Source organism: Mus caroli, chromosome 6 (genome assembly GCF_900094665.2).
Source record: "Mus caroli chromosome 6, CAROLI_EIJ_v1.1, whole genome shotgun sequence".
NCBI classification, from domain to species: Eukaryota; Metazoa; Chordata; class Mammalia; order Rodentia; family Muridae; genus Mus; species Mus caroli.
In genome coordinates, this window is record NC_034575.1 from 135,063,981 (window position 1) to 135,076,205 (window position 12,225).

The window sequence follows — 12,225 nt, forward strand, 5'->3', positions numbered from 1 at the left end:
CAGAGCTATCTGGCTCATCCTGTGACTTCACCCCTGCAATCCAGGCTCAGAGCTGTCTGGCTCATCCTGTGACTTCACCCCTGCAATCCAGGCTAAGAGCTGTCTGGCTCATCCTGTGACTTCACCCCTGCAATCCAGGCTAGAAGCTGCCTAGCAAGTTGGTTGTGTGGGCTGCAAAGTCCGACTCTGACTCTCAGTTAATGTTCTGGCTCTACCCTCTAACCCACCATGTAGACTTGATGACATCACTTCCTTTCCCACCTGGCTCAATTTTACCTCTACACAGTGATCTCAGCACTACTGTCTTAGAATAATTGTAACAATTAGTGGAGAAAAGGAATTAAGAGCCTGAGTATTCTAAAAGCAGCATCTACTATTATTAGCAGGAGCTATTTCTTTCCAAACCAAGCTCATTGGCGTTCCTTTCTGCAATCCAATTGCTTCCCATGCCTCCCCTAAGCTCACAAACTATTCACAAAAGAATTCCAACAGAATTTGAAAATTATATTTTTTATTATAATCACATAAAACGAAGTCAGTTACACCAGATTGTTCAAATACATTGGTGAATTAAAATCTTCGATGCTTACAAATTTTATACATACTTATATGTATACATATAAATACATCGTAAAAGATATATATATTTTATTGTAAAATAAAGTGCCCAAATCTCAGTATATGGGGCAGGAAATGAAGAGAAGGATCATAAACTCTTGGCAGTTACATAATCCTTTTGCCAGCCAAGCATCTACTTTGTGCACGCTCGTTCATGTAGAGTGAATTTTACTCACCCATTATTTTTCTGAACTCTCTCATGTGAATTAATCTTACCCAAAGGTTAAAAGGTTAACAAGGCATGTGGCCAACTTACTGAATCAGGGGCTGGCTTTTTCTGAATGCATGGGATTCTGCCTTTGCTTCCAAAGAGAAATAACTATGCGTCATAATTTTCTTATTTAGAGGGTTAGCTTCCCGCTACGGTGCTAATAGAGTAATATACAAACCAGGTGTCTCTAATTGCCATCCCCTACTAACATGCAGTGAGGTCAGGAGTGGGCTCAAAGATTCCTGGTGGGTTTGTTTTTCTTATCACCAAGGCTTGGGGAAGCAAAGCCACAGCAGGGTGTGAAGTGTGGGTCTTGTTTCTTTTGTTATTAAGGAAATAATAGAATAGGGTATGTAAGGACTGCTGTAGATTATTGAGAGAATCAACTTGAATTGAAATGGGCAATTACATCACAAAGTCAGTAATAACATTTCAATCTAAAAATAAAATAAAGTGTTAAAGAAAAACGGCATAATTTAAGTAAGGTAATAATAGTAACAATTAAAAAAATCCTCACTTCAAATGGGAACCAGAATTCTGTTCCCCGGTTCTAATCGCTCAGCTACCCTCCTCAAGTTCACACCAGACATCACAAAACCTTATGGCGACCTTTGTAGTCTTCCACAAGATTCAGAATCTTAAAATGCCTTTGAAAAGACTTCAACTTGTTTAATCAAGGCAGAGATGCCTACAATTAGCCTCCACGAACCCAGCCACTTCAGCATCTTTGGTGGTTGCATCTTCAAACTACATTAGCACGGATCCTACAGCAAGCAGGGAAGGGAGAGACTGTCACAGCATGGGGCTGCAGAAGATACTCAGAGAATTTCCCAGCATATAGTGGATAGGGACCCACGAGAAACCCTGACATCCCCCAAACTCGGAATAAGGAGGATATCTTTGCTGTGGCTAGAGGGGCGGCAGGAGAGCCAGGAAGGCCTTCCCACGTTCCAGCACATCTCGGCAGGGCCTCTAACTACTGATTTTGGTGAGCATCTTGTTAATCGCTTGCTTGACGTGTGTGGTGGAGCTGCGGCGCCTTGTCTTGCCCTGCACCATCCTCCTTCGACGCACCTCTCGACAGAGCTCATAGAACACCTCTGTGATGTTCCCCTCTCCCGTGCAGGCGGAACATTCGTAAAACGCACACGCCAGTTCCGTCGCCAGCTTCTCCCCTTCCTCTGTGCTCACTTGTCTGGAGTGGTCCAAGTCGGCTTTGTTTCCGACCAAGATGAGAGTCACGTTTTTGGGCTTTTTGACTTCATCTAAGATGTTCTTCAGCGGCAGCACTTCTTCAAAGCTCCCTCGATCGGTGATGTCGTAAACCAACACGAAGCCTTCTCCCCAGCGCATGTGCCCTTCCCTCTGGATGGTGTCTTCCTGTGGGCAAAGAAAAGAGCTGCAATCAGGAGAAGACCTGGGCCTCATCCCAAAGTGCACAATGTTATTGCCTACTAATCCCTTAATTGCATTGCTTCGTATCCGTTTGTTATTAAACATCTTGGCTGTCTTCCTGGATGAACTTATTTCCTTCATTAGTTTAGAAGGTAAGTACAGCTCACCCCCATTTGTCTTAATTGCCTTCTTGTTCAGTTTATAGACCATTGATAACCCTAGGAACAGAAAAAGAAGTAATAAGCTATATAAAATCTACTGTTTAAGCTTGAGGACTAGGACCCCCCCCCATTCCAATATCCTAATCTGCGTTATAGATCAGTAGTGATGAGGAAAGTTCTCCTGCGGTGACTGTCAGAGGGGTGGCTCCTCCTCCATGAGAAAAGAACACACAGTCTGAAGGTGTTGCTGGCTGGGCCTGGATGCACCTGAGTTCCCTGTACTTAGGAGGCAGAGGCAAGAAGAGGTCATGTTCAAGGCTAGCCTGGGCTACTAGTAGTGAGATGAAGAGACACTGTGTGTGAGAAGAGAGACAGGAAGTGTGAGGGGTAGAGGGGAAGAAGAAAGAGAAAAAGAGGAAGAAGAAGAAAAGGAAGAGGAGGAGGAAATGAAGAAAGAAGAGGAGGAGGAAGAGGAAGAGGAGAGGAGAGGGAAGGACAGAGAATAAAGTATTGTTTCCTTAGGTTCAATTGTCTTCTAGAGGCTTCTGCCTCTCTTGGCGTGCTCAGTACTGAGTGAAGGTCCATGCAGAAGGAGGGAGAGATGAGTTACAATTAATTTCAGGAGCAGTTCTTTGATGAAACACTTTAACTCAAGTCCCTTTGAAGGCCACCCGTCATTGTTATAGCACCATGGAAATGCCTGACCCTATAACCATCACTCCCCTGGTCATCTCTACTGTTTTTGTAAGACATGATCTGACTAATGTCAAAGGAAATTTGCAGGCAAGTATTGTAGGGACCTTCTCCACATAATGTGACATGCAACACACACACACACTCTCTCTCTCTCTCACACACACACACACACACACACACACACACACACACACACACCTGTATGTGGTGGTCAAAGAGAACTGGAACTCAGGCCAAGGCTCTCTCAGAGACTCACCTTGCACATGAGGACATCAGTGGTTCCTTTCAATAACGGTGTTTATTTTACCTATCTCTTTTTCTATTTGCTGCAGTAAACACTTGGCTGAATTCCTACTCACCTGGCCAGCGGTGTCCAGGATCTCCATAGAAACAACTTCATCGTCTATGGTTGCCTGGTGTCGGTAGGTTGATTCTAAAAGAATGAGAAAGGGACATGAGAGATTGAATTTGATCCTTGAAGTGAGAAATTAGGCACAGGATTCTTGCCTTTGTAGCAATGCGGGGAGGAGTGGAGCTGGGCGGGGCAGGGAGCTGTCCAGGGAAGAGAGGATGGAAGGATAGATGGACAAAGGAACAGCTGCCTGCTTGCTCCTCCATCCTTTCCTCGGGCTGCATCTTGTTCTGTGAGGCCAGACCCCTAGTGCTCTTTTCCATTTAAATTAGACGAGGCTTCTGCATTATAAGACGAAAGAGGCATTTTCCATGCAAAATATATTTCTACCTAGATATTCCTACAAGTAATTTTTTTTACATAATAGTCTTTTGTGTCTCTTCCTAACTTTAACAGTGCAAAGATCCTTAGCACCAGAGGGGAATAGGCAGGATAGAGAGGCTGGGACTTAGATGGATAAAGCTGGTAAACTTCCAAGATGGCTGGCTTCTTCCTCTCCAAGATGGCTGGCTTCTTCCTCTCCCTCCTGACCTGAGGCAGAAGCCTAGGGTACTGCAGTCGGCTGATGAGTCTGATGGGTCTGACGGGACAGGTTGGATCAGGACATGCTCACGTAAGAGCTATGGGGCAATTGGCATCCTATCCTTGTTTAAACTAACCAACCCAAATCATGGGAGGAAACCCCACCTCTGCTTTGTAGGCCATCATTCTCTACTCCTGCTGCATTTCTTATGTTTCGTCACCTCTAATAAAGGCCGTTCTTCACTGGCTGATTTCCCACTGCTACCTGCTACACTCAAGCTTTTCCTGACTTTTATTTCCTCAAACTTACAAAACAACAACTACAACAACAAATCCCAAACTTGACCAAGACCCCGAGACTATAACAGGCTGAGCACAGGATATGAAACTACTGGGGACCTAAGAGGCAGGCGGTTGAGCTTGCATTTGATGGGTGGTGAAGAATGGTAGCCCAAAATATAAAGGGTTTGAGCAGGTGCGTGGGATGGGATAATAAGATCCCTCCATCATGATGTCTGGTCAAAGTAGACAATAGCAGTTGCCCTGTAGCAGCTGCTGTTGCTGGGTCCACAGTGGAGAGGTTCCCAAATCCTGAAGGGATAAGAAGATGGCAGGTATAAGATGCCTCTCACCATATGAGTGGAACAGGAAATCAAAGCAGAGTCAGCTATTGGGGTCGTATATGAAAGTTTAAACACAGACAAAGGAGCCAAGAGAGACGGACTGAGCTGGTGACAGGCACCAGCTTATGAGCTACTGACATGTTCTGAGGAAATCCCTCAGAACAAGTCAGTAGCTCATAAGAAGGAAAGCATGGTTTGAAACTTTCATAAGAAATATAGATAACAGATCTATAAATCTTATTCTTTATGCAATGAGCCTCAGGAGAGAAAATAAAATCTATAGGGCTATGGAGACAGCTGAGGTTGTGATATCTAAGAATTTCTGGGGAAAAAAATAATCAAGAACAATGTACTCACTACAGTGAATTTTAGAGAGATTGATGACCAAAAAGGAGGGTAATTAAGAGAAAAACAAAGTACGCTCCCATGAGAGAACATGGCTCAGTTAATGTTGGGCTTCTTTATTAGAGATATAGAATTCAGGATGTTGGTGGCACAAACATATCAGTGGGCCTGTATTAGAAGCAATCCAACATTGCGATTCTAGGTGATTCTCGCGTGTCCCTTCAGGATGAAGTGGAGACAAACACCAAAGGTGAGATGAACTAACAAACATTTCTGGAACAAAAGGGTGGGGACTAGAAACAGTGAGCAAAGCACTCAATTCTAAGAGAGGGAAACCAGAACAAACAAGAAATGATTCAAGGAGGGCACTCGCAGATGAGGCATCGAGAAGCAGGTCACGTGCCAACCCTGCTAGCAGGTGGCACAAAAGCAACAATGAGAAAACAGAAGATGAAGAAAACTGTAGGCTTGTGCTATATTTGAGGAGGCTGGACAGACAGCAGGCCATCTAACACAATTACTAACTGGGTATTTCTGCGTACCAATCACTGAAGCATTTAATCAAACAAGCCTGGAGTTGCCTCTCTTGGGGACCAGCGCTTATATTTGTTCATTCTTCAGCACACCTCTCTACCTTCCCAAACGACCAACCGACCAACCATCCCAACAAATAACCGACTGACCTTCCTTCCTTCCCTCCCTCCCTCCCTCCCTCCCTCCCTTTGGAGACCACTGCCCTATTTTCTTGCAGTTGTCTATCCAAGACACAAAAGCCAGAAAGGAAGCTTGCAGTGGGCAGGACTTAGCCATCTAGGTGACATTATTACCGTGACCAGTCACCACAGGAACCTGCACGGCTCACACCTCTTCTGAAAAGTTGTCATTTTAAAATGAGACTATACTCAGCAGACGTGAATAAATGGTTTTTGCATCTTGTCCCTCTGCTGGAACTCACGATCCACACATGAGGATTCTCATCTGACGAACGTTCTGCACCACGCTCTGCTCTGTGCTAAATGACAGGGTGTGGCTTTCTGGGACCGGATGCTCTGAAGCGACGTTCACAGCAGCTACTGCGTCCAAGTGTCTCCTCAATGATCCCCTTTCTTCTTCTTCAGTCTTTGGGCCCAAGGAGAAGCCCAGTTGGCCTCACGCATACTAGGCAGCCACTCCCTTTTGGTCCTTCCCTCTGGGCTGTTCTGTGCCTTTTAAAATGACTGGCATCCACCCTGCAGCCTGGAGACAGAAGCTGAGCCTCTCATCCATCTCTTTGCACCAAAATTTGTCCCAGAGGAAAGGACATTGTTCTCTGTGGCTCCCGTGACAAATGAGCTATAGGTCTCAGCTGCAAAAGGCCACAATGGGTGTGTGTGTGTGTGTGTGTGTGTGAAAAACAGAATGAAACTTGCACGAAGTTCTGTGATTCTTTGGCCGTTTGTTAATGAAATGAAAGGGATCAAATGCAGGAAATGAGGGAATGTCTGCTACAGACACAGCAGCGGGTGCTGGACCAATTCCTCCAAGATGAAGACTGTCTTCCCACTGTTCTCAGAATACTTCGCTCATGTGTCTTTCTGTCACTGTGGACTCATTTTCTCTACATGCAAGACAACAGACATACTCCCTCAGGAGGTAAAATATTGGATATGAACTGGTGAGCTTGTGTAAGCTGATTCTAACAAAACACACACATACTACTCTTCATTTTAAAATTCAAAGCAAAGCTGGGCATGGTGGGGCCAGCCTGGTCTCCATAATGACTACCAGGACAGCTGGGGATATTCAGAGACCTTCTCTCAGAAGGAAAAAAAAATCAAAAGGATGCACATGTGTTCCGACTGCTTACATACTCTCTATTTTCTTTATACTAACAGGACGGGTAGCCTCAGTCCTTTCTTTGAAGCCCTGTGGGTATGTTTGATTAGATCTGTGGCCAGATGCACTCAAAAAAGGTCTATTCTAAAACAAACATGAGTTTCATAATTGAATTAGGTATATTAGAATTATCTTTTATCAGGGACCTGGAGAGGAGGTGGCCGAATGGTTGAGAATGTCCTTCCAGAGGACCCCATTTTGGCACTGAACCCTTACTTCAGGCAATTGACAACCTCCTCTCTGGATCAACCAGATGCCTCCAGCCTCAGTGGAGACCTGCAGCCATGGGAACGTTCCACCCTCCCTAGCCCATAACTACCACTAACGTAAACAAGCCTTTGAAAAGCGTGCATTCTGTGGCATTTCTGTAAATAGGCATGCATTTGGTACACGCTGGCAAGGTTGAACACTCAGAGCTGTTTGTATGCGGTTAATCCTCAGACTGAGTTAGCTGCTTTGCACATTTCCACGCATCAGTATGGTCACGTGGCCAGTGCAGGAACAGCAGCAGTTAGCAGCGTGGTGGCTTTACACTAGAGTGGAAATTGCTCTCTGAGTTGAGTTCTGTTGCTGGCCCAACTGCAAACCAGTCGTGTCATCTTAGATGACGGGTCACTTCTCTGGCCCTCTTCGTCACGTGACTATTGCCCGGTTTTCCGGCAGTATCGTTACTAAGTAGCTCTAAGGTGTGGCTGAGCACTTCCGCTTCAGCATTCAGTGGAGAGATCTTGCCTCTCGGCTTGAGCCTCTCCGTGCAGAAGCTCCAAGGCGGGCAAGATGAACCACGCACAGAGTCAACGAGCCCCAGGGCTTTGCTATGTCTCCTGACTCCGTAGCTCAGCTTTCCCTTCTCCGTAGCTCAGCTTTGCGGTGCAGGACAGCAGCTCATCTCCCAAACGGCAGTGTGCGACAACATCTTCGTCCCAGGACAGTAGCACTTGACTCTAAGAAGCACTCTTTCCCTCTCTTCCTCTCTCCAGGCCTCCGACACGCACCCGCCACACACAGGCACACACACAGGCATGCGCTGCAAGCCTTTCTCTGTATTCTCGCGTCTGAAAACATTCTTGGAGGGTAACACGACTCTAGAAGGCAGAGACTCAGCTCTTGATTGGGAATAGACAGCTATGGATTCTGTTTAGTCCACAGCCAGAATCTACCTCCCACCATCAAGGTTGCTGCTTCCTGATTAAATGGGCCACATCCCAGATCTGACGAGCTTCAGGGCGAATTTTCAGTGTTGCTAACAAACCAGGGCTGAACGCTGGCAAAGAATCCACTGGTGAGATGAGAGAAATTTCAGGGAAATGAAAATCATTCCGTGTAAAGGATTGTGGTATTTTCTGAGACTTCATCTTTCAAAACACTTGGATTTAAAAAACAAAACAAAACAAAACAAAACAAAACAACCAAAAAAATCCTTCTTTGTGAACTAGGTACAGTTCCCCTCGCTTACTCTCTGCCCCTGCTGTCCCTGGAAATAAATTGTAGTTTAGGAATTGTTTCCATCAGATTGGCTTATGGACATATCTGTGAGGCATTTTCTAGATTGCCAATTTGATGTAGGAGGACCCAGCCCACTGGAGGTATTGTCCCTAGCCAAGTGGGTCTGGGCTGTATTAGAAAGACAGCTGAGCCACCCATGAGGAAGGTTTCTGTTTCAAGTTTCATCTTGATGTCCTGCCATGGCTTCCCTCAGGATGGACTGTAACTGGGACATGTAAGCCAGATCAACGCCTCTCATCAGGTTGCTTTTGGTTATGGTGTTCATTGCGGCAATAGAAAACCAAACTAGGGCAAAGAGAAAAGTGTTTTCTTTACAGGATTGCCTCAGAGCAATAACAACTCCCTTCTGTCGACATGTAGGATGGTGTTCATAATTTCCTGCTTCTCATGAAACGACAACAAAAGTCCAAAGTCAAGAAACCCACTTCCTCAAGTTCTGAGGAAGGTATCAAAATTAGAACTCTAGAAGACAAGAGCCCTGTCCCCTTCCTCTCTCTCCGTCACAAATACACCATTCTGCTTTGCAATGTAGCCATCTTGGTTGCTGGTTGTTTTGAAACTCATAAAGTAAGCACGAGTTCCAGGAAGATCCTATGGGACTAGGAAGTTAAGCCCAAGAAATGCTAATTTCCCCTGAATCCTATGAATTGAGGTTTCCAGTGTGCTGGAAAATTAACAGGTTTTCAACGTTCACACCCACACAGATCCAGTCTCCAGTGTGCGAGCTAATGACGGTGTCACCTAATGACAGTGTCACGTGCCAGTGAGCCATGCACCTGTTTCTCCTGAAGGTGGAGGAGGGCTCTGGTTGCTTAGCAGCCAGGTCCTCTCTGAGAGGCACAGCACAAGGTCACTCTGGGCAGTGCCCTGCTTCCTAGGCAATTATGCCTGCACAGATGATAGCCATTCAGATAACCATTCAGATAGACTCATTCCTATTTATAGCTCTTGCTGTTCCATATGAGGAAGGCAAAAGGAAAAGGGCTCACGAAAGACTAATTAAAAATAGTAACATCAGTTACTAGAACACATTCAGAGAGAGTTAAAAATGTCATGGCTCTTTTTGGGTAAGCTTCATCTTTTGTTGTGATATGTAGATAGGATGGAGAATAAGTAGTTTTTAGCCAGACTCCTATGAATCATGGAAAGTATCAGATCATCACTATAAAGCATATGCAAATGAGAAAAATACCCAAGGGAGCATTTACATAGTTGGGGGAAGACAATAGAATAATGGCTCCTTTTTAAAGCAAGGTTCAACTTTACATGCAGATAAACGACCTCAAACTCGTAGTTCTGCCATGCTTGTAAGTATGCAGAAAAGAATTGATGAACAAAATATTTAAAAGTATCTTTTCTAAGGAAATAATTGTTTCTCTTCTCCTTAGTCCTTACGTTAACATCGGAGAATATACAGGAAAGAAAGTTATCAATCAAAATGTACTTTTTGTATTTTCCTACCGACAAAATTATTCCATAATATATGCTTATAAAATAATTTTAGAATTTTGAAATTAAATTTAATTCTTCCTTTTATACTTAAGCCAAGAAAGTATTGTATTCAACATGTGGGTCTTTTTATTTCTGTTCCTGTTTGTGTTAGAAAGGTATATATTTAGATAAACAAAATCAGAAAATATCACGTTGTAGTCTCATTTCATTCAGTAACTAGTGATAATATCTTGGGATATAATTTTGTATTTCTTTCCTGAATCTTCACAGTGGTATCTGGTGATGTTTCTATCCAGATACAAATCTGGGAAATTGCAATTATGTATTTACCAGCAAAGTCACTTGTAATAGTCTTTTTTAAAAGCAAATTCAGAAGAGGGTCTGCTAAAGTGGAGATATGTCAGACTCCTGTTTAAAAGACTGGATATAATAAAGATTTGAGCCTTCCAAGATAATTTATGATTTCAGCCAATTCCAATCAGTCATGCCATGCTATCACAGACTCTGAAATCGACCTAGAGAAATGCACCACCGAGAGCTGCCAACACAGCGTTGTCAGAGAGCGGGAGGCGGGAAGAGGCCCATTCTCATCCGTCACAACACAGTATGGAGAGCGGAGGGGTTCAGGCTCCATGGCTGAGTCACAGAAGCACGCTAGGTGTCCTGCAATGGAGATGCAGACAAAGAAAGTGTGTACGCACAAGGGGATGTTTTACCACTCGTCCACAAGAGCAGGAAAATGGATGCAACTGGAGATAGACTGTAATCAGCAGACGCTAAAGCCCCTTCAGAGGCAGATCTCATACTTATTTCCCCCTCCTTTGTGGTTTATTAGTTTTATACAGCTAAATAAAATCACGTAAGTATATATGGCACGGGAGTAGAGGCAGAGCTGTCCAGAGGAACGGAGGGAGTTAACAGGAGTAGGGGTGATTAAAAGAAAAAAGTGGGGAGAGGGAGTGTGGGGAAGTCTGTTCAATGGACTGCATGTGCTTGTGTGAAATGTCCCCAGGTAGTGCAGCACCACAGACATAGCACCCATGGTGAAAATAAAGAGAAATGAGTCATTACATAAACAAAAGAGGATGCCATTGGATATTTAAACTGCATCTAACTAATTACTTGTATCTGAAGATGGCTTCAGAAGTCCCATGAGAACGTTGGAGTAGTGTAAATAATGACAGGAAATCCGATGGGTGATTCATAAACAAGGACTGAGCCCTCGCTTCCTCCCCCTTACTGAGATAAGGAAATAAGTTCCAGATAGACTCTAAATGGAGCACTAAAGGAATCGGTGACAGAGCCCTCGCTCCCTTTCCCACACGCATCCTGTCAGCACCTGTCAGCGGCTCTCTGTGGTCACTTATTCTCCAACTCTTTTCTAGACTCTAAGGTTAAAAAGCGGAGTCTTTATGTGGGGAGATGACTCAGTGGGTGAAGCGTAGGCTGGGACTGTATCCCTAGAACTCACACAGAAACCCAGGTCTAACAGCACAAAGGGGTGGGGGGTAATGGGCGAGTACCAGATGGTACGATCCCAGGGCTGGCCAGCCATTCTAGCATAAATGGTAAACCTCGGGTTCAGTGAGAAGTCCTGTCTTGAAAAATAGGATGCAAATAGAAGACACCCAACCCTTGACCTCTCTGTGCATAAGTAAGAGCACACTCCTCACCCCAGATCAGAGTCGGATAACTGCTTCATCTTTAGCATCTGAAGCCCTGGGGTGAGTGAAGGGAAGGAAGTTCATAAACATGCAGAAGGAATGGCGGAAATACGCAAAGTGCAAGAGGCAAACTTTTTAGCGGAACGTGCCATTCCGTGCGTGATACATCTGCAGGAAATTGCCTATGTGAGACTTGATACTGTGTACAGTGAGTGTGTACCAAGAAGCATACAGTCAAAACTGTGGAGTTGCCAAGATGGCTCAGTGAGCAAAAGGGGCTTTCTGCCAAGCCTGGGGAACTGAGTTTGATCCCTGAGACTGCATGGTGAAGGAGAGAAGTGACTCTGATCAATTGTCCTCTGACCGACACACACACACACACACACACACACACACACACACACACACTAGCCAAAAAATTGAAAAAAATTAGAACAAAAAGGCCTAGGAATAGTCTACCCACATTTATGAATAAACACTATTTCTGCCTTCTCTACCCACAAACACCACTTGGTCTAATCTTTGGAAGCTAAAGGGGCAGAATAAGGTCTCTGTTTACACTTGTCCTACATCTGCACACAGATGTTTGATCTTATAGCAATTATCTTTTCAGCATACCTTTTTGTCCCACACTGAATGCTGCCTGTGTTAGCTTTTCTCCCAGGAGGACCAAGCTGTGTATTGGATGGGAGAGCAAGCATACTATTGACCCATCTGCATCTTTTTCTGGGATGGATGTAACTTC

The 12,225-nt window shown here is 44.5% G+C and overlaps 1 protein-coding gene across 3 annotated transcripts in view; it reads right to left on the reverse strand.

The window, feature by feature from the left end:
• Positions 1-491: 491 nt before the first annotated feature.
• The window catches only part of Rerg (RAS like estrogen regulated growth inhibitor), a 105,442-nt gene continuing 93,708 nt past the window's right edge, over positions 492-12,225 (reverse strand). For 2 of the 3 annotated variants that reach the window (XM_021164841.1, XM_021164842.1), the window contains exons 4-5: positions 3,441-3,514; positions 492-2,209 (exon numbers count right to left, since the gene is read on the reverse strand). In XM_021164841.1, the coding sequence (XP_021020500.1) occupies positions 1,802-2,209; positions 3,441-3,514 (482 nt within the window). In that variant the 3' untranslated portion in view covers positions 492-1,801. The remainder of the gene's footprint in view (positions 2,210-3,440; positions 3,515-12,225) is intronic. The other variant, XM_021164843.2, reaches the window with a different exon arrangement.